The following is a 22,903-nucleotide window of genomic DNA, read 5'->3' as shown; positions in this document are numbered from 1 at the left end:
TCTGAAACCCTCTTTCGCTGCAAGTGGTTGCTGACAACACCGGCATCCGGTCACACTGCACCTGAATGAACACAGCATTATCTCACCAAATTAGGCTAGGATTACTACAGGGCAGGCTTGTCATTGATGTAATCAAACAACAGTGCACTGACAATAGCAAATTAGATTTTAATGGTATTTATCAGCTTTATTCATCATTATTGTGATTTATCTGATGTTATCACATACATATACAGTATCAGTCAAAAGTTTGGACACACTTTCTCATTCGAGCGAATAGGAAGATGTGTTCAAACTTTTGACTGGTGCTGTATTTTAAGTGTGATGTCCATTTTATGTATGTATTCGCATTTTAACAAGTGAAAACAAATCTGGCTATCTGGGGTTTTATATTACTACTAATAATCATAAATGTGGAGACAATTTTTTTTTTGTCTTATTGTGTCCAACTTTCTTGCTCAAATAAGAAATTTGACCTCTAATGTTTGCAGTGATTTTGATATAACATACACCAGACTGAGGATAACATACCCAGTGGATTATAGTAAATATTTTTTTTTCTTCTTTCTTCTTTATCACATCAGGTCTGCATACAGTAATTCACCTTTTTCAGGAATAAAACAGGATCAAAAAGGCCCATTCATTTAGTAAACAGGCAAAAAAAAACATCTGTTTACTTCTGGATCAACTCATGGGATGATTCCCAAACAGTGTCATAACCTCATATAGTCATCTTTTCCACCTATAAGATCACTGAGCTAACACCTTTCCATGAAATACGGAGAACAGTTATTACTTCCATTCTCTGAGAGCAATTTCCCTGATCCTACAATTTGCAAACTTCCTGCAGCACATTTTAATTATAGGTACTGTACCTTACGTGTAGCTAGAAAGGCTCCTCATGCAAGACCTAACTCATGTTTCAGAGCAGGGAAAATCCCACCAAGCTCATACTGTGAATGTTTGACCAGAGCAGTGTAAACCTGTGTGTTACAGCATTGTTTTTAGAGCTCTTATTCTATAGGTGAGTGACTACTCCCTGTTTGTGTTCACTAATGTTGTAAGTGGATAGGAATAAGTGGCATAACCACTCGTTCAGCAGTGATATGCACTGCCATACAAAGCCAAAACACAACAATTACATATGTACTTGTTGCATTGAGACAGGATTTTGACATCTGTTTTATAATATAGAAATATCGTACATAGAAATGTGAAGAAAAAAAAAGGTTCTGAAAAGAACTACAAAACAAAGGTAAAAACCAAACTGCAGTGACAAGCCTTAACTAGCTAGCGGAGTGACTAGTTACTAGATACTGACATTTTTCCAACCTGCTTCATCTGATTGAAAAAGCCAAATCCCACTTCTCAGTAATTGAGTTAGTTATACCACATAAATAAGGCAGTAGCTAAATATTATCAAAATGGAGAAAATGTAACCCCGCATAAACTAGTCCTGCTAAAAGCTAACTAGCCTAGATGCCCTTTAAAATGCCAAAACATAGAGTTCAGTATCTGATAGTAATATATGACAAAGTTACACACTTTGGCTAATTAGCCTTCAAACTTCAAACCCTTTCTTCTCAACTTCATTGTTACATATCAGTACACATATTATATACATACAGTGATTCATACGTTGACACCCAGATGAAGGAACTTGATAATATTTCCTATATGTCCATCACAGTGCCTATTATAGTTGTTGTCAAGCAACTAATGTCGCAGTCAGTTACTGTATTTCCTTTTTTTTGACAAGCAGCCACACAAACATGTAAACAAACAAAGGTGTTAAATACACATGAACTTCAACTGAGTACTGTAGGTTCCACCAATATTTTCTCTTGATAGTTCCACTTTTGTACAAGTCTTGAGCTTCCCCTCCGTCATGTACAATTTATGCAATGCTCACATACACAGCACAAAGAGAACACACACATACACACACACACGCACACACACATACACAGAGCAAGGAGGAACCAGTGTTTAAAGTAACCACCTCACTTTCTGGCCAATCCAGCGTGCTGCCCAGAAAAAATACAGCATATAACCAGCTAGGAAGACTGGAATTTCAGAGCAAGTGGAGAAACGCTGTGTTACAGTGAAGTCATAGGTCTGGTCGGACCAGCAAACTATATCTGCTCAGAAACAGAAAGGGATTTGACAGATATAAGTTATCAGTAAAAGATTAGGGATTCTTTGAACAATTTTTTGGTGTTTAAACAGTCTTATGATTACTACCAATTGTAGTTTTCTAAACACAGGAATATACAGGGTAAGTTTGTGGCAGCCCCAGCAATTGTTCTATTCATTTCATTAAGATTATCTGACAATTATAGGCAACACTTGATGCCAAAAATATCTGACAGCTCTTAGAGAGAATACTTGTGCAACACACTGCAGGGACACTGATGTGTTTCTTTTGGTTCACATTTGTATTGGTGAAGGAGGAAATCAGACTGTTTCTCTCAGGAATTCTAGGTTTTGAAACATTTTATTTATTTTAGTTTATATGGCTAAATTCTTCAATTGTCCTGTGTGGGATCAACAAAGCTAATCACCGAAATCAGTATCATACACAATATGACCAAAAGTATATCCACATGAATTTGCGTACTTTTGGTCTGGTGCTGTTTTTCATCATTTGATTTAGGCCTACAGTTTCAATTAAAGGAAAAGTTTGACATTTTTGGAAATACACTTTCTTGCTTTTTTTGCTATCTTGCTCAAATGAGAAGATCGATACCATTATCGATCTGCTCATCTAACTTTAAGCAAGAATTCAAATAAAATGTTGAACTCCTCCTTTAAGGGAAATGTTAACACTACCAGCATGCAATGGCATTTTAGACTGATGGTTCCCAACTTTATTAGCTTGAGGCTCTTCATAGTTAAGTCATACCTACTTGTGACCCCTCTTCATAGTGATAACCAGTGATGTTCTCTTCTCAAATTACATTTTAAAAGTTTGTACAGACATGGAGAGGTCAAAAAGCAAAAACATTTAAGAAAAGTCAGAAAAAATTTTGCTGCTCTATCTTGTCAATCATTTTTAACCCCTCAGATTCAGTGTGTTACACCTTCAGGACTCCCAAGTGAAGTGAAGTGAAATCCATAAAGAAATGGTGTTATCAGTTTGATGTGGAATTACTTGACTGGCCTGCAGAGGTCTGACCTCAACCCCATCCAACACCTATAGGATGAACTGGAATGCGGACTATGAACTAGACCTTTAAACCAACGTCAGTGGCTGACCTCATTAACGCTCTTGTGGCTGAACTGGAGCAAATCTCTGCAGTCACGTTCACAGCAGATGGCGTGTTCAACAATCTCCAAAGGGTTAGGCATCGTCATACGTTTGACCACGAAAGTTGACCTTTATATATTTGCTTAAATGTAATGATCCTTTACTGTCTTTGACCTCCATATATCATCACAGTGCAAAAGGTCACTGGTGCTCAGTACGAACCCCAAATACCAGGACCAACATCAGCATAAAGGTCTTCCCACACACAACGACATCACAGGCCACACTTTGGATTCCCACCTTTGGCCTGGGATCCTCACACCGTCATGTCACAAACGGCAGCCTTACTCCTACACACCTAGATTGTGGCAGCACACAGGCACATAGTGCAATCCTACCCCCTGAGAATCTGATGTGACTGCTGTGTACACACTCCCCCCACACAACACTTGACATCACAGGACTCCCTTCTAAAACCACACTGTGCACCTCTGCAATGTGCTTGCGCTCAGGGGAGCTCTCCTCATGCTCAGAGCAGCGTAATCACGAGTCGCCCCCTCACACACCTCACTAGAGGGTTAACCGAACAAAACTTTACTTGATTTTGAGAGCTGGTGAAAACACAAAGGGGACTCCATCATCAAATCCAATTCACACGTCATTATAAGTCTGCTGCTATGTCAGCAATGAAATGAAACCGACATAGAAAACAGTGATAATACTCAGTGTCATAAACTAATGTCACTATATATTTTTTAGATTTATGGACATTCTGCTTCGCAAGTAAAGTCTCCATCTATCGTTAGTGGTCTGTGATGAAATGATTGAACTATTTAAGACTGATTACATGTTATGTCTTTCTTAGAATGGATTTTCATCAAATAAAAAGCAGCTGTTGCAGATAAAAGCTTATAGTCAGGTATTAATTGAGGAACCATTACGGGGCATTAGTCTGTGGATGGCAGACTCTTTTGCATCATGTTAATTTGATGACAGAGGTCTTTTCAGTCAGCTCACATTTCACATTTCACCTAATACATGTTGTGCAAATCGACGTCCAAACTTCAGGACACTGTTAATGTTTTTCTTCAGACAAATCACTGGGAATATAAAAATAGTGGAGTTAAAGTGACTGGATATTAGTTTGTAAGAAACTAACTAACAATGTGGCTTCTTTGTTTATCACAGTGTGTTTCAGAAGGGGGAAATTCCCTTTTATTGTAATATTGTAGGCTGTACACGTTTATCAGGTCTTGTTTTCTGATAAGTCACAGCAGCCTCTGCTGGACAGAAGTGACAAATGCATTCTATTATTTTAGGGTCCAGGTCGTACTAATCATGTGTGGAAAAAACATACAAGGTTGTAAATGGATTTGAAAAGTAATTTTATCGATGACAAAAAATAGAAAAATATGGCAATGAAGAAATTGATTATAGTTACTGCTAAAATACTCAAGGTTTTTGAACGAGAGTCGCGTGAACAAAATATATCTTCTATCGATTACTCTGGCCTAAGAGATGGTGCCTTTAGGAGCTGGCGGGATATTTCCATGGATGTATAATAAGAGCTCTTATAATACATCCATGGATATTTCACTTATTGTAGCTCCTGGAAACATTGGAAATTTCATTATGCCTGTTTAGAGATTAATGTCGCGGAAGCCATCCTAACCTCTAACAAACAAAGTGATATGTACCAAACCATTTAATATATAATACTATTTAACATTAGTCCCTTTAGGCCTATTGAAATCACCCACATCCCCTTGAGGTTAAGACATCAGAAGTAAGAAATTATACTGAAGTCAGCTACCAATTCAGGGTCAATAATATTTAGCGGCTGATTCTCCGTTTTTACACCACTTACTCTTATGAAAAAGTGTTAGACATTGCAGCAAAAGCCTTAATGCTGTTTAAACCCACTTTCAGATGTGTGAAACCTTTATTTTGCTTCTGAAACAGAAAAAAGGGCGATTTCACTGAAATTTCTCCATCCAGACCACATTAAGTGACAAGTTTCAAGTTAATTTTATTTATACAGCATTTGAAAAAGCAAACAGGTTTTGCACCAAAGTGCTTTACAAAGACATATATGTACAAGCATAAGGACATATATGTGTATAACAGGTGTTGTGAAAATAAAGCAAAATTAATACATAAACAAGTTTAAAGACAATTTAAAACCCAAGAAACCAGATAGAAATAAAAACAAATTAAACAAGAGAATAAAAGTGAGTGTTAAGGTGCATCTTAAAAGCATCACCAGACTCAGCCTGTCTAATGGCCTCTTTATTAGACCAGACATTAGACGAGATTTTTTTAGTTTTCACAAATAGAATAAAGGTTTCACAAATCTGAAATGTGTTTTAATGAGACTCTGGAGTCTCCTTGGTAATCTAGTCCAGATTTGACGAGTCCAAGTATAGTGTTTTGTTGTTGTTGTTGTTTTTGTTTATCTGAACCTGGTCTAATGTGGTCTGGAAGGAAAAATATCAGTGAAATTGCCCTTTTTTGTTTTCATAAGCAAAATAAATTTTTCACAGATCTGAGAGTAGGTTTAGACAGCGTTAAGGATTTTGCTATAATGTCTAACATTTTTCCACAAGTTTGAGTGGTGAAAAAACAGAGAATCCGCGGCTAAATATGATTATTTATGTTTTTTATTATTTCCCCTTAACCCCGAATCAGAAGCTGACTTCAGTGTCGTAAATTACGAGCAGTGCATGAAGGCAGCAGGAAGAGCGGACGAGGTTCAGGACCAGTTCAGGACAGGTTCCGCATTATTTTTCTTACTTTGTAGACAAACATTTGCGATGGATTCACAACCTCCTCCAAAGCCATGGGAAAGGCGGATTCCAGGATCAATAAGTGCACCTGTAAACTACAGGTAAACAGCTTTAGCTACAAAAAACAACAAACAGCTGTAGCTGTCTGTGTTTACTCGCCACAGCTGCTAGCTGCTGCTGCTGCTAAAGTCTTAGCATGAGATGACATCCAAAAAGTGAAGTCAGCGACATGATGGCAGGAATTATCGACAATTTACCAATCGTTTGTCCGTTTGTCATGTAATTTCTAGCCACCTAAAAGAAGTTTGTCCAGAAAAGAAACGGTTGTACAACTTGCTAGCTGTGCTGGGCCCAACGAGGCCTCCTCATGTGTTCTTTTCTAGCCAAACTCCACCTATAATTTCTCACGTTTTGTTGACTTGATAATGAATAGTTTCATCATTTCAAAGCGTATTAATTGTCATTTTCCATTGAAAAAACTGTCACTGTAGTTAAAATGAAACCGACATAAGTGTCATTTAATCTGTGTAACCTTTGGTCTTTACTGTTTGAGTTACCAGATCATTGATGTTACGTTACTGTTGTGATTGTGAGCAGCTTCATGTCAATAATCCAGCGGTTCTCAAACGTGTTCACGTCACGGACCCTGGAAATGACACTAATTGGACCGTGAACCCCCATCTGATAAAATTTTTGCTTTTAGATGTTTTATTACAGATACAAATGTATGAAACCCTTGATCAATCTAGTCATTCTGTCAATGTGTTACTTATGGATGAAAATATAGTGAAATAAATGATTCCCATTTTTGCTTGGGACACCCTGGAACCTCTGGGGGTCCCCGGACCCCACTTTGAGAACCACTGATATAATGTGATGACTATGTTTGAAGAAACTCATTTTCAATGTTCCAGCAAGGGTTGTTTTTGAATATTGTTGACTCACAATAATGACGTTGAGTTGACATTATGTCCATTACAACAAACTGTGCCTTTGTGAGCTCATAGTGCAACAAGACATTTAGCACAACATGCTAATAATAAAACCATAAACTTATGTAAAACAATCCCACATATGACGAAAAGACCATTAGCTGTTATACAGACAACCATAAACTGAAAACAAATGTATCTTTAATTGCCAAAGTTTTACCATCCAAGAGTCAAATGGCCTAAAAGTGCCAGAGGTTTACTAAAACCAAATGCTTGCTGTAGTTTTAGTTAATATTTCATTGAAATCCCACTGATGCTTTTCTGTATAATAAAATTACCTAAAAAATCACTGAAGATGTTTTGTAACTTATGTCTTGTCTTGACCTTTTCACCCAACAGGTCTACAGACTTTGGACCCGCTGCCGGCCCCTCTGTATCTGCCGGCCCTCCTGTCCTGACTAGGATGGCCCCCCCAATTCCTCCTCGTCCCGTCCAGCAGTCCTACCGTCCGTCCTACACCTCTTTCACCTCCTCTTACAGTCCCTATGGGAGCTCCATCTATGGGGGTTACAGCCCCTACAGCTATGGTGGTGGCTATGGCGGTGGCTACGGCCTCGGAGGGTACAGCCGCTTACCCCACACAGAAGACATTGCCCCCAGTAGGTTTGTGCAGCAGGCAGAGGAGAGTAGCCGCGGTGCCTTCCAGTCCATCGAGAGCATCGTCCAGGCCTTTGCCTCAGTTAGTATGATGCTGGACGCCACCTTTTCAGCCGTGTATAACAGTTTTCGTGCCGTGCTGGACGTGGCCAATCACCTGACACGGCTGCGTGCGCACCTCACCAGGGTTTTGTCAGCATTTGCATTGGTGCGCACCTTGCGATACCTCTACCGACGGTTACAGAGGCTGCTGGGGAGGAGGTCAGACTCTGAGGTTGATGACTTGTGGGCAGATAGTGCGAGTGACGCCCTGGCTACAAGTGCATCCAGAGGGCATGGAGCAGGGGTGGAGGATTTGAGTCAAGTTAAGTCCTGGCCAATCATTCTGTTTTTCGCTGTAGTCCTGGGTGGACCCTATCTCATCTGGAAACTGCTGAGCTCCAGCCCTGGCTCTGAGGAAAGCGGTGAGATTTGGTTACATTTAAGATTTGGTACTTGAAGATGAGATGGTAAACTTCCACAAGACCGTGCTGAGGTTTTTTCAGCCAAATACACTGACTGCACACTTTAGCAATTACTTGGAATAAAAACCTGCACCGTCTTGTGGCTCAGTGGCAACAGATGAGAAGTACTGCTGTAAATGGTGTCAGAAAATATAAGAGACTGATATCAGTATGTCAACAAGTACTGGTGGATTTGTTTTTGTTTTTGCTTAAGATTTAATGAAAATGTGATATTCTATATGCCACACACATATACCAACTTCTAAGCATTGGTCTGTGTATTCAATTCAATTCAAAATACTTTATCTGACACAGAAAAACAATCTAAAAAATGCAAATATGAAAGTGTTGAAGAGTTGAATGTCAGTGGTAATAAAGATATTTTGTGTTTCTTTGTTTAGCTACTAACTGGGCCAGCGGGGAGGATGACCATGTTGTGGCAAGAGCAGAGTACGACTTTTCAGCTTCATCTGAGGAGGAGATTTCTCTGCGGGCTGGAGACATGCTCAACCTCGCCCCTAAAGGTCAGAACTCTTTAGTATCAACATCTCTTGTTGAAGTACGCTAATCGAGAAACGTGTTTATTTATATCATGTTTTTGTGTTTGATGTGATAGTGATATTGTCTTACTAGATGAAGATTATTTCCTTCACTGTACAATGTACTGTATGTAGTTTAAGTGTAAACATTTGTTGTTTACTGTATGTAATATGGACCCTGGGAAGTGTAGTTGTAACCAAGGTAACAACTAACATAGATACAAAGAAACTTTATTACAGCTCTTGTTTTTGTGCCCATGTGGTATCATAATTGAAAAGTGTGTATTGCAAAGATGCGGGGCTGCAACTAACGATTATTTTCATGATTGATTCATCTGCCAGTTATTTCCTTGATTAACTGATTAATTGTTTAGTTGTCATAATGAAGCTTTCATCATGAAACAGCTAGTCAGTAATGGAGAAAGAAAACATGCTTTGTAACTGTGAACTGTTACTTTTTGTAAAGAGTTATGAACTTGTTTGTGACAGTTTCTTTGATTAACTTGTAGTGCCACAAAGTTGTTCCACCTTGATGAGCTAAGACTGTCCTTTTTATTCTCGCCTGTGTTTAGAGCAACAGCCCAGGGTACGTGGCTGGCTGCTGGCCAGCGTGGATGGTCAGACCACAGGGCTTGTCCCCGCCAACTATGTGAAGGTCCTTGGCAAGAGGAGAGGTCGTAAACATGCAGAGATGGAGAGGCTTGCTCAGGTCCAGCAAGAGAACTCGCAGGCCTCCTACACAGCCTCGGCTGCACACCCACAGCCCAATCCTACCCAAGGCTTTACTCCAGGCCTCGGTTCAGCCTCCACCTCAGCTTCCTCAGAGGAGCTGCTAGAGTCGGTGTTCAGAGAAACACCAGCTTCCGTCAGTCTGGGAACATCCAACTCCAGCCTCAGTTTGCCCTCCAGCACAGTGCTAAACATCCCAGACAAGACTGACCTGTGATGTTTGTGCGTGTGTGCATATCTCTGTATGAAAGTCTGTGTGTGTTCATAACATCGGTCGGCTCAGTCAGTTTTTGTTTTCGATGTTTAACTCTGAAGCTTGACTAAATAAACAGCTGACTGTAGATATTTAGGGGAACACTGTGGACCTCATCAAGAATTGATCAAGGTCCCATGTTCATAAAAATTATGATTCAGTCTTCAAACACAATTTTGATTTTGGTTATTGGTCAAACACACAGGTTCCCTGTAGTTGTACTGTTCTGTTTAGAAGCAGCGTGTTTCAAATTATGAGGTTGTCTTTACATTTCTTTAGTCAGAGCTTGTGTAAGAAAGAAAGCTTTGTGCACGCTCTCAGTATGGTACAATGCTGTTCTTAAAATCATGTCTGATGCGAGATGTAATGTCTACAGATTGCTCAACAACAAGAATTAGTTCATGTTAAAGTGAATGAATCGTGCCGATGTCATCTGTACACTAACAAGAACGAAGCAGAGGTATTTAGTTTCATAATGTAATTATGTAACCTTGCATTTGGTCTTGGCCCTCATTTGTAAGCTGCTTTGTCCTCTGTATTGTGTTCTTAGTAGAGAAAATGAGAATGATTCATTCAGAATGAGAGGGGGCTGATTTTGCACATTTTCAACAGTTCATTAGTTACAGAAGTACACAGTAATTTTGTAAATATTTAATATAATTATTTTGAAAATAAATATTTTCAAAAATCTGTCTTTGTCCATTGGGTGATATCTTCATCAAGCAAATAAAAAGGAGTTGAAAGTTTAATTCAGCAAAACTCTTATATGTATTAGTAAGTATTTAGTTACAGCAAGGTTTTCATATCATTAACATCTAATAAGTTCAATAACGGTAAACTTAAACCCAAGAGCACTGATTTAATTTAATTTAATTTAATTTTAGGCTGCAACTACTGTTTTGTTTTTCAATTCTTTTTTCGATTATTCTGTCAATTATTTTCTGATAATAAATTCTAATAGATTCTAATAAATTAATACATTGGTTAACTTACCAATAAATAATAACCATAACTTCTACCATTAATCTTTCAACCTTTTATTCAAGCATTTTCTCATAAAAAATACTTATTTTACAAATAAAAGTTTCCCAACATAAAAGAATTAAAAGTGCCAAGAATTAAAAGGCATGTCAGTAATAAAAACGTCCATCAGTCCAACATGAATTGAGCCCAACATAAGAAGTGCAAAAACAAATATTAGCGCATCATTCAGTCAAAAGAATGTCTATTTTTTAGTATCTCTCTTGCAATTGTATCTAGTTTTAGACCGTCCGAGGATGATTTATGATAGAAACATTAGATTTACGGCTGCTGTCTCTAAGCAACGGGACGCCTAGCTGTTAGCTACCTGCTGCAGTCTGCGACAACACAACGAGTCATCGTTATATCGACGGAACCAAACAAAACGCGACTCTTAGTCAAAATTATGTTTGAATCTAACAGCTTACTTTGGTTTTGACAGAGTAGCCTGTTGATAACCTTACCTTAGTCCTACTGGGTTACAGAATATATATATATATATATGTATATGTACATATATATGTAGCTACTGACTAGCTGATTAAAGCTAATGCTGCCTTCCAGTACTATCGGAAATGTTTGTATTATGGAAGATACTTGGAGTGAACGTTCATTCTTGACCATGGAAATAGTAATGACAAACACTCTCAGCTCAAGGTCTGCTTACTAATTTCAGTTTAATTCCAATTTTCCTAATTGACACCATACTTGACTCAACAAACTCGTGCATTACACTTGGACAGAAGTGAGCAAAGTTTTTAATAGGGGTGTAGCTATACGCGACTGTTAGGAGGAGTACCTGAAGGCAGCATATCCTGTAGCTGTAGATGCAGTTAGCCGGTAGGAGACCGCAGCATCACCCAAACACAATGACATAAAACACGCATCAGTTTATTTTTATGTACGAGACGACGGGGAGGAATATCTCCGACACCAGATAAGTATGTTAACAGTACCTTATCCTTCTTTTTACTTGAACATGTGTCGTAGAGAGCCTTTAATTAATCGTTTAATTTGACCTAAAAGCGTCGGATGCTGGTGCGGCCGGGAGGGTGACAGAGCGACTCGGCCTGTGCTAGCATCACTACTCTGATATTACTGACTTACTGTGTAGAATTCACATGATATATCACTACTCTATATCAGAAAATGTGTGTACAAATCATTCTCATCCTCTCATCTCTCATACTAACATTATCTCATTCAATCCCTGCAGAGCTTTCAGCATGTTATATGACCTGCTGTGATGTATTTAGTGGTAGAAAAGGATGGTGGTAACTTTGACCTCCAGTGAGTGATAGCATCATACATCACAACCACTAATCAACTAACAAAATCTCTAGATTCATTTGAGCTAGGTCACTTATTGTGATGTAGTCTGTGAATTTACCTCTTAAAGATTATGTTAGTATGACAGTGTGAGCTAAACTTTATGGAAATTGGCTAAACTGAGTGATTCCCCTCCACTAGCTACATCCTCAGTTGTGACCACAGCTGAATAATAAAACTACATCAGAAAATACATCAGGAAAGAAGCAAATCCTCACAATTGGGAAGATGGAACCAAAGAATGTTTTGTATTCCAGCTTGAAAATGACTTAAACATTTATTAAAACAGTTGAAGATCAGTTTTCTGTCACTCAATGAATTGACTTATTGTTTCAGCTCCAGTTTGGCATTCATTGTTGACTCACTGCCTCTTGTCTGTTGTCGTCTGTCTCTGTAGAGATGAGCCGCTTCTGCTCGGACAACAACAACTTTCCTTACGACAACAACGTCCTGGTGTTGGACATGGTGCTGGGCTCTCTGTGGGGAGTGCCGCAGCCCATAAACTGGGACAATGTAGCCAAGCTGGTTCCAGGATTCACTCCCAAGGAGGTAACTGGAATGCTGGGTAACTATGAGTGCTTCCATCCATCCACTCCACCGTTTATCCCATCTCATCCCATCCATCCATCATTAGGTGGTTTAGCAGCATGAGGCCTGACTCGTCAATAAGAAATAATACTGTTACGCTGATGTGATGTTGCAGTGTTCCCGTCGCTTTGAGGAGCTGAAAAGCACCGGGGGTTTTCCTCACGTTGACAACCAGTGTAATGACCTGACAGAGGGAAACACCTCGCCTCCAGATGGCCTGTCCACGCTGCTGCACACCGGGGAGGTGGTGGAGACAGGAAGCAGCCAGAGCGCCAGCAAAGTTACAGGTCAGTTAATTCCACCTTAAATAGTACAGATAAAACGTTTCATTCAGTCAGATGAACCAACTAGAGCTTGATATTAAAATTTTCTGTTTGTTATTGACTTACACATTTGTGTCAACCTCTAGAACATGCTTATTAATTACACTGCAGTTGTTTATTGAAATTGTCTTATTTGCTGATGTGACAGCTTAGATTCACCACAGGAATAATTTCAGTAAAATGCTTCAATGTGTCATTCAATAAGTAAATAAAATAAAAACTCACTTTCTCAACAGAAACAGTCCTTAAGCTAGTAGAAAACAACACTAATGATTATTTTCATTATCGATTAAATTAATTTTAATCTCAATTAATCGTTTAGTTGTTTGGTCTATAAAATATCAGAAAATGGTGAAGCATGTCGATCATTGTTTCCCAGAGCCCATGATGACGTCCTAAAATGCTTTCTTTTGTCCCGACCAACAGTCCACAACCTAAAGATATTCACTTTACTGTCAGAGAAAACTAAAATGTTCACATTTGAGAAACTGTAGTCAGATAATCTGGACATTTTAAAAAAATGACTCCAAATGATTAATCAATTATCAAAATAGTTGGCGATTAATTTAATAGTTGACAACTAATCAGTTTATCAGTCAAGGTCAAAGTCGTCTCGTTTGCGCATAGTTGACTGCTCAAAAATATCTTGAATTAATTTTCAGTTGTTGTGTTTGATAAAAAAAGAATAATACCACTTAATTAGAAAGGGATTCACCTTCAACTGAACTAATTTTTTAAGCAAGATGTGTGGATGAATAGTGTTAAAAGCAGAACTAAAAAATCAATAAAAAGCAGTCTGGCTTATGCAACAGGAAGCATTCTTCAAACCAAGATGCATTATTGTAGAAATGGCATCATTTGTGCTGCGATTTCTTATGTAAGCAAATTGGTAGTGATCTAGGAATGGCTCCACCTCTCTGTGACTAATCATTGCAGCTCTAAACACAACAATCTAACATTTTGGAACATGACATTATGTGTGTCAGTGGCAAAAAATATCTCTAGCTATCATATTGATATTTATTGTTTTTTGATACCTGGAGTTACAGTATATTTCATTTTTTTCTGTCTCAACAGGCTCCAAATCGACACCCTCAGGAAGGACTGGTGCTGTGGAGAAGAGGGAGAAACGAGCCTCAGTAGAGGAAGATGACAAACCTCAGAAGCCCAGAGAGTAAGTTTAATGAAGTGCTGTTTCTCACAGCAGTGAAGCTAGCAAACAAAAACACACGTCTACTCCTCACACACACTCCTCTGTCTTAAAGTGACACTCCTTCTAAAAACAATCATCCAAAATGTTCCCACACAGTCCCAACATGGTCATCCATGTGTGCGACGAGACCAAAAACCTGAAACAGGACTTCACATGTCCCAGAGACCTCCTGGTGAAAGAGATGCGCTACTTCGCCGAGTATTTGTCTGTGGACGCCCAGAGGTGGGAGGAGGTGGACATCTCCGTTCACTGCGACGTTCAGATCTTCGACTGGCTCATGAACTACGTCAGGAGGAACTCGGCCGGAGAGGGAAACAAGGACAAACCCCGGCTCGGTAAAAACCAGGAAGAGAACTGTACAACAACAATAGACATGACATTATTACACATGGGAATGCCTGAGCTGTCACACATGTAATGTTTGTGTGTGGTGCTTGATTTATCGCTCACCAGATGTTGTGTGTGTTTGATGGGTCACTGGCTGCGTGTTCTGTGTTGTTTGTTGGTTGTGGGGTTTGCTCGGTTGGTCATGTGGTGTTTATCGGTTACAGAGCCCAGCAATGTGATCTCAATCCTGATCTCCTCCGAGTTCTTGAAGATGGATACGTTAGTAAGTGTTGTGAGTGGTGCGACGCTGGGTTGTTGGTGTGGTGATGTTGTTCGGGCCCCTCGTTTTTCCGACGTAACGAGGAGAACTTGGAATGCAATTCTTACATTCACATTTATAATACACTTAATTTCTGTTTTGAAACCAATTTCTCACAATCCAGGGAAAACAAGAGGCCCATAGATAAAGCTTTGTTGCATGGATGTTAAGAGTTATTTAGACAGTTAGCAGTAACTATTCTTACTGCAGCTGTACTTATTAGTAACATTGTAGCAGTGGTGTTTGATCAGTGGTTGTGTAGTTTGGATTATTTCAATGAAATTAAAGTGAAAGATCTTTTGAGAGCTGTTTGTGTTTGTACGCGTTCAGGTGGAGGAGTGCATCCAGTACTGTCACAAACACATGAGCGCCATCGTGGCCACGCCCTGCAACATGAACTGCATCAACAGCAACCTGGCAACACGCATCGCCGAGCTCTTCAACCACAACGAGGCAGACGACATCAGAGACAAAAAAGACAAGTTCAAGAGGTAAGAAGAGGGACGTGCGAACGGTGGAGGGAAACGGTGTAGAGAGAACGTAGTCCGTTGAATGTTTCGTTACCAGCTATTTGTCTGAACATCTGTGCTGCAGCAGGTAGCTGATGTAACAGTGCAATGAGGAGAGAGAGAGAGGCCTGTGATGATGAGTCATCCTTACACATGAAATCTATTTTTCTATTCTGCTTTCAAAGCAAATTGTTTCAAAAGAAAATTGAGCGTCTCTTTGACCCGAACTACCAGAGCAGAGATTCACCGAGAAACGCCTCCACTCTCTATCGGTGAGTAGAAGCAGTGAGCTGCTTACAGGCTGTATGCAGGTCTTGAAAAGCCTTACATTTTATTAACAAAAGTCCTACATATGTTTATCTTGCCTGCTGTAGACAGTAAAGTTAGTTTTAACATGTGGAAGATGTTTTATACCCATAAATTAAAAATGTGATTGTGCACGCAGGAGACTTTTTAATCCTTTTTTTGTAGAGTTTCAGTTTCAGTGTTTCCTGGATTTGTGTTGTTCCTCTTGTTGTTAGTCTTATTATTGACATCTTCCATGTGTTCTATCCCAGGTGTGGTCTGTGCCTTAAGATGCTGACCAAAGACACAGAGAACAAGATCTCTTGTGTTGCAGGGAAAATCAACATTGACGCTCGTGGAGAGATCATCTATACACACCCGAGGTATTATAGCAGCTGCTTGACATGACTCCACTTGACAGCAGTGTGCTGCCCATAGACCAGATTCATGTAGTCAGAGTTCCTGTGTTTGTTTGGCTGTCAGCAGTAATACAGTAGAGAACAGAAACATTTCAGTCACCTTTTAAAGCTGTAGTAACATTCCCTTCATTTCCTGCTCATTTTGAGTTTCTTATCACTGTGTGTGTGTGTGTGTGTGTGTGTGTGTGTGTGTATTTGCAGGCAGAAGAACTGGGATGTGCATGAATACATCACTAGTCTGTATGAGGAGCTCAAGTCCTGGGTCCTGGTCTACTGGAGAATCTGGGGTACCGTCAACTACCTCACCTGCTCCCGATGCCAACAGGTCAGAAAGTATATGTGTGTGTGTGTGTGTTTGTTTGTGTCTTACATAACTAAGAAAATAAGAAAAAGTGGGAATCTTACATACGGTAAGAAAAAAAACATTTCCTCAAGTATTATGTGAGTAGAGATGGAGAAAACAAGTTGATTCTGTAAATTTGACATATTATTAAGTACTGTTTGTTAATACCTACTTAAAGAGTTTGTTTGTGTGTGTGTGTGTGTGTGTGTGTGTGTGTGTGTAGGAGTTTGTGTGTGCAGAGCTGACCCATTGTAAGTACCATCCAGACAGTGTGCTGTACCCTGGCATGGGTACAGAGAAAGGCTGGCATGGCGCAGGAATCTACCCCTGCTGCAACCAGAGGGTTCTTCGCTTTGACCCCACTGGTATGCCTAAGGTATGGACACACACACACACACACACACACTTTATCCATATTTTGTGATAATACCATATTTTGCAACAATAGAGTGAAACAGAACCACAAAACAATTTTAAAAAAGCTGCCGAGGTGAAATCCTGCTTAGTATAAAGTTGTGTTTTGTGTGTGTTCAGGGCTGTAAGATGCGAGACCACATAGTGAACATGCCGGATGAGGAGAACTGTGACGAGGCGACCTTGGCTGAGACCAGAGTCCTGAATGACCTGCTGCTGCACAGAGACGCAGTGTGTTTGTCCAACACGCCGCCTGCAGAGAGGTGAGCATCAGTGTGTGTGTCTGTATGTCAGAGTTTTACACAACCACTTGTTTCTAAACCTTCTGATGAAATACATTTTTTGTGCGCGTCAGTGCTGATGATTGTCCGACCGGTGTAGAAAAGGTTCAGGACTGTGACGTTCTCCTGGAGCCAACACTCCTCAGACATCTGAGGGGAGATGGCAGCACTGTAAGTCTCTCTCTCTCTCTTTCTCAGTGTGTTTCTCTCTGTCTGATCATTTTCTTTTACCTGTGAGTCTTTCAATGCGTCTTTTTCTAGTTTTGACTTCTGCTACTTTCTCTTTTCAACCAGTTTTCCCTTTTGAAAAACTGGAGTCTGCAACTGGTAGGACTTCCCTCTCATTTGCTTCATTATATCTGCTTATATTCTGTTATGGATCATTGTGTCAGCATCCAGGTGTGTGCAGAGAAACTGTAAATGATGCTTTTACTGAGATCAGATGTAATGACTGAGTATTAGCAGCACAATGTTTACAGAGTGATAAACCTGTGAGCTTTGCCCTTCCAGAGGCAGCAGTCTCTGCTGTCAGAGGATGAGGAGTACACCACGGGGTCAGAGGTCACTGAAGATGAAGTGGGGGACGAAGAGGAGCTGTCCAAGAAACAAGGTGAAGTAGCTTCATGTGACAGAACAGGGTGGGACCATGGTTGTAGCAGACAGTCAATGAGTGACGGAGTGTGTGAACTTTGATTTGACCCGCACTATCAGGGCAGTGACTCATTGACTTTCATCAGGGACTAGTCTCCCAGTGATGTGTTCATTAATTATGGCAGATTATGACATAACTAATTAACAAGTTTCCTGTTCCAGTTTTTTTAAAGCAACAGTTCAGTTCAGAAAGAGTGAGATGAGTAGATTAATATCAGTTTCAGAGAAATTTTAGCGGGAGTGACATGGTGGGACTATTTTCTGGACAAACAACAGTTTTTCCATCTGTTCAGCACTTCTGAGCTTTGTCTCCGGGTATGTCACAAGTTGTCAGATACAGTGAATGCAGGTTTTGGTCTCTGATCAGGCACAATGGTACCAAACCTGGCAACCTTACCATGACAACACCAGGAAGAATCTTGGAAGCTTCACACGCTCACTGTGACGGCTGTTGTTAGCCAAGAAGTAGTTATACCATGTGACTGCCTGTTAAACCACCAATTGTCTTTTTTTACATTTCTGTAAAAACAGATGTGATGCAACATGTTAATCAGTGAGTGTTACAGCTATTTTTATATGTTTCACTGTGGACAGAGCCAGGCAGTACAGTACAGTAACAGTAAATTAATGAATATTGATCTTCTGTCAGTTTATTTCCCAAAAATGTTGAACCACTCTTTTAAAGGATGAGGCTGGCAATTTTCTATATTTTCATTATTGTCAACAAATCTCGTAGTTTGTGTAGAAACGGCTCCAAAGACTACTAACAGAGAGTAGTTCTGTGTAAGGCAGACGCCACTGAGCATGCACAGGAACACGGTTCACTTTACAGAGCTTCACTAGTTTGTTGTGCTACATATCACAAGTTCTGGACTTTGAACTGAAGTTTCGTGACAAAGTTACAGTAGAATGTAGAAGAAATTGCACAATACTCAGTAGGATGAGTTCCTGGTTGGTTTTGCTCTGCACATGAGATTTGTTGACAATAAGAAAAATATAGAGAATCACCAGCCTTATCCTTTAAAATCTCTCATTCATTTGATCAGCATAACCCTTAAAAATCGAATGTCATAGTAGATGAATTACAGAAAAGCAAGCTAATATTAGAATTTGTATAGCTGTAACCTCCAAATGTTTGGTATTTTGGGCAGCGATTGAAAGGTTTAATAATGCACTGATGCTGAGAACATAGGTAACAGGATAATCATGAGAAATATATATATAAAAAGGATTTCTGTTCACTTTCTAAGTGTCATAATTGTAACATATGAATGTCACAATCACACATTCATGACACTTTTATTCCTTATTAGAGTGAGAAGTTAAATGATAAAAATAGACATTTCGCATCATTCAGTTGGCTGTGTATCATTTAACACGTGAAGCCTTCAGGTTTCATCATTTGGGGTGACTAATCAACTCTGACATCACAGTAAATGTCATGTTTATTTGCAGTAAATGTTTCAGTGAATTTAAGTTCATTTGACCCTGTTCATGCTGGGAGCCGCCAACCGTCAACACACAGTCACTGCTGAAGTTTGAATGATACAAATGAAGTGAGGATAGATGATGAAACCTGCTTCTATTTATAGCACATCACCAGCACTGACTACACTATTACACTCTGTATTTTCATCATTTCTATTTTTGTGACTTCCAGCCCTCGCATTGTAGGACAGGAAATAAAATAGTTGCTCTATTTGGCCAGCAGATGGCGTCAGATGCCGTCCGTGTATTCATCATGTTGCTGTTTTTCTCTGTTTGCAGCTGCTAAAAAGGCCAAGAAGGCCCACAGACCTCTGAAAAAACAAGTGTCCTCTCCAAACTTCCAACGCAGAGACAAACCAGAGAAAGTGAGTCAGTGATTTCATTAACATTTGATTCATATTCTGAGGAGAGACAGTATAATACTGCAGAAGTGGTGCTGTGTTGTTATGTTTTCTAAATCTGACTTTATCTCCACAGTCACAGTCCAGAGACAACACACCTTTCACGTGAGTTCATCTGTAAATAGTGTGTTCATGCTCAGTCTGATGTCACTTGAATATCTTGAATTTAAATCTTTTATCTGTGTGTTCTGCAGGGTGAGTGTTCAGAAAAGTAAGTGGGACAGTTCTCGCTCCATGCGGTACAACCAGGACGCTCAGAGAGAAGAAGGTGAAGGAGGACTCTACTGAACATTAATACCTGAAGTGCTCTTAGCATAAATTGACACAAATATATTTGTATCTTTATCTTTTTTTAACAATAATTTCTATCTGTAACAGACCAGCGTCGCATGGTGGAGATCATCGGCTACTTGACCAAGATGAGGTTTGGCGATCAGGAGCAGAGCAAATCCAAGGATACTAAAGAGGTGTGTGTCTGCTCATATACTGTATCAACCCCAGTATAAGACAACCCCACCTTTTCTAACAGCTGTTTGTGGAAAAAGACATAACAGTCTTTGACAACATGTTTTCACACTCATCCTGTAAGGAAAGTTTCCCTGAGTTACTATTAATCCAAGGAGAATAGAGTCCTCTTCTTTAAAGCCTTTCTCTTGTAAAAGTGAAGTAATACAGCACCATTAAAGCAGAACCTAAATCACACATTTGTATAGCTTGTCTATCAGTCGCACTCTTTGAAGCAGTCAGAATTATTTTCTCCGGCAGTTAGTGTTTGAGCTCCTTATCATCTGTGACAGCAGTAATTCTTTACTGCTTGACAGATGTTTCAGTCTCTGCAGTAAAGACATTGGAAGACACTGGTGACTTTTTCGCTCGTCAGGATTTAATTTCTTCCCAAAAACACATGACATGAGCCTTCAGATACTCCTACAGATTAAACTGAGCCCAATTACTTTTGGGCTGACTTGCTTACTTACTGACTTAAAAAAATACTCTAAACTGACTTAAAGACATTCAACCCATGATGCAACACTATCTGATGTTATGAACATGTAATGACATGTATAAGACGACCCCCACTTTTTCAAACGTAATTTTCAGAATAAAGTATCTTATATATAATATTATATATTATTATATTGAGGCCAATATGGGACAGTATTAATAACATAGAACACACAACACAAAGAAAATAGTAAGAAGAGTTAAGATGAAAAAGCCTTCCTGAATAGAAAGATTTGTAGGCTTTTTCTAAAAGAGTCTTGGGGTCTGTGATGTCCTCAGATGGTTAGAGGGCTGTTCCAAAAGCGTGGTGCAGCAGAGCAGAAGGCTCCATCCCCCCATGGTGCAGAGCTTAGTACTGTGGGCCCGGAGGAGATGGAGGTTTGTGGTATGATCTGTTCCTGTAGGTAGGAACTGATAAATATAAGTTGTAGCAGGATTTATGACCTAAATACACATCATGTTGTCATGACTGGTGCTGAGCTTTCCTAGTTTTTGCAGCTTTTTTACCGTGTGTGTGTGTGTGTGTGTGTGTGTGTGTGTGTGTGTGTGTGTGTGTGTGTGTGTGGATGCTGTTGCAGCCGGCAGGGGGAATCTACTGCAGACTGGAAGCGCAGTTCAAAAGTACCTCTCAATCAAGACAGAGTTCAGAGAAGACACCCAGGTTCTCTTTATAGTATTGCACACACACACACACACACACACACACACACACACACACACACACACACACACACACATACCTACCTCCTCATCTCCCATTCAATAATGAACCCTTTTCTTCTTTGGCCCCGCAGAACTAAAATACGCTACGCTCAGATCCGGACAACCTAGAAGATTCGATGAAGAAAAAGCAGCTGAACTGTTTAAAAGATGAGCAGGAAAACAGATGAAGAGGCAAGATGTTTTCTGTGAGGGCTAGGTTTCCTAACATATCGTCCTACTGGCAGTGCCTCTAGCACGGCCGCCGCTCATACCCCAGCTGTGCTTCAACCCTCATCAGCCCACCCAGCACGGACTCTCTCCTCCCCCTCAGCCCTTGTCAGTCCTGCTCCTTTCCCTCTGTGCTTAACTCAGGTGACTATGTACGGATCACCATCCATTGCATCCCGTGTCACTCAGCTAGGGTTTATTTGTGCAGCTGTGCTCAGTCCATGAAAAACAAGCAGCACTCTGGATCCAGATCAGCTCTTAGGAAATGCACTTTGACTGATCGACCTCTTGAGTGTTTCTCTAGGATTTATTTTTGGAGTTCAGACAAGTGGACAACACAAGAAATGCTTGTTTAGTTAACTGACAATTTACCTGACAACCTGACTTGTTTGGATCCAGTAAACCTCGCACTTCTGGGACTGAAATGCTAGTTTCCGAGTAGAAGGAGAAGCTTAAGTGATTCATAGTAGGTAAAGAAATGTTTACTGCATCAACACAGTTCAGCTCGTGTCAGGTAAGCTGATGATCACAGTCCATCACTACATGAAATTGACTTGTATTAACTCTCTCTGCCTGCTGCCAGACGGACGCTAAAATTGAAACAGATGTTAAAATAATTTACACATGTCGCCCCCTACAGTTCTGGTAGAGATATAGTTAAAGTCATTCCTATCTGTGACTGTACTGTTCAATACTGGGACCAATAAACATGAATGAACTTCAGCCAGAGCTCTACTCTATTTGACAACTGTTTTTTTTGTCCACTGGGTGGCAGTATATCACCTTAAAGCAGGTAGTGGGTTCTCAATGGTCAACTTTGCCCCAGTTCAACCACAACCTGTCACTTGTGCTTCAAATGTCAGCCAGGTGATGTCACAGAATTGAATGAAGGTAAAACGAAATTGAAATGAAAGCTCTGAAAAACCAAAAGAAGTGTGTGTGTTTTGTAGAATGAGTCCTGGATAGAGGGCTGGTATGTGCCACCGGGTGGAGAGAGGGTCAACCACCTTCTCTGTTTGAGAGGCACTGACTGGTGCGGGTGAACTAACCTGGCTCTTCCTGTATAACTCACTCACAGCGGTATTAATAACCCTGCTTACCCACAGCGTAGTTAGAGAGCAGGGCATAAGGGGGCATAGTGCATAGAGCGGGCAGTAGAGGGGGGTCTACCCCAGCTGTTCCCCCTTCTCCTCGACAGCGGATGCCGAGAATGGCTGAGGATCTCTGGATCTGGGTCAGGAAGAGAGGGAGGGGGGTCCAGTTACAGCCGGACTGAATTATGGTCCCAGAGAGAGATCAGTTATAAAAGCATCAAAGCAGAATTATTAACTAGTAATACCCCAGAAGATAGACATGCTGACTACACTGAAGCCCGCAAGACAAAAAAATACAATTGTGTCATTAATAAC

The 22,903-nt window shown here is 40.1% G+C and overlaps 2 protein-coding genes across 3 annotated transcripts; both read left to right on the top strand.

Annotated features, from left to right (window-relative positions):
- Positions 1 to 5,965: 5,965 nt before the first annotated feature.
- On the top strand, positions 5,966 to 10,339 carry pex13 (peroxisomal biogenesis factor 13). Its single transcript, XM_067609411.1, has 4 exons — positions 5,966 to 6,137; positions 7,368 to 8,089; positions 8,530 to 8,652; positions 9,240 to 10,339. The coding sequence occupies exons 1-4, from the start codon at positions 5,974 to 5,976 to the stop codon at positions 9,611 to 9,613; spliced, it is 1,383 nt and encodes a 460-aa protein (XP_067465512.1). The 5' UTR covers positions 5,966 to 5,973; the 3' UTR covers positions 9,614 to 10,339.
- Positions 10,340 to 10,746: 407 nt separating this feature from the next.
- Positions 10,747 to 22,217, top strand: sanbr (SANT and BTB domain regulator of CSR). Of its 2 annotated transcripts, none has more exons than XM_067609408.1 (21): positions 10,747 to 11,610; positions 12,396 to 12,547; positions 12,702 to 12,873; positions 13,987 to 14,083; positions 14,219 to 14,457; positions 14,674 to 14,732; positions 15,099 to 15,259; positions 15,463 to 15,549; positions 15,835 to 15,945; positions 16,183 to 16,306; positions 16,548 to 16,700; positions 16,859 to 17,001; positions 17,094 to 17,190; positions 17,314 to 17,418; positions 17,530 to 17,629; positions 19,438 to 19,523; positions 19,636 to 19,664; positions 19,754 to 19,827; positions 19,938 to 20,026; positions 21,143 to 21,225; positions 21,359 to 22,217. In XM_067609408.1, exons 2-21 carry the CDS (start codon positions 12,398 to 12,400, stop codon positions 21,393 to 21,395), a joined length of 2,196 nt encoding a protein of 731 aa, XP_067465509.1. In that variant the 5' UTR covers positions 10,747 to 11,610; positions 12,396 to 12,397; the 3' UTR covers positions 21,396 to 22,217. The 2 variants fall into 2 exon arrangements, with proteins under 2 accessions (XP_067465509.1, XP_067465510.1); XM_067609409.1 differs by having other exon boundaries at positions 10,752 to 11,610; positions 17,314 to 17,346.
- The last annotated feature ends 686 nt before the right edge of the window (positions 22,218 to 22,903 follow it).

This window comes from Thunnus thynnus, chromosome 14 (genome assembly GCF_963924715.1).
Source record: "Thunnus thynnus chromosome 14, fThuThy2.1, whole genome shotgun sequence".
NCBI lineage: Eukaryota > Metazoa > Chordata > Actinopteri > Scombriformes > Scombridae > Thunnus > Thunnus thynnus.
Note: the sequence above shows the minus strand (reverse complement) of the source record. Positions and strands in the feature narration are given on the sequence as shown.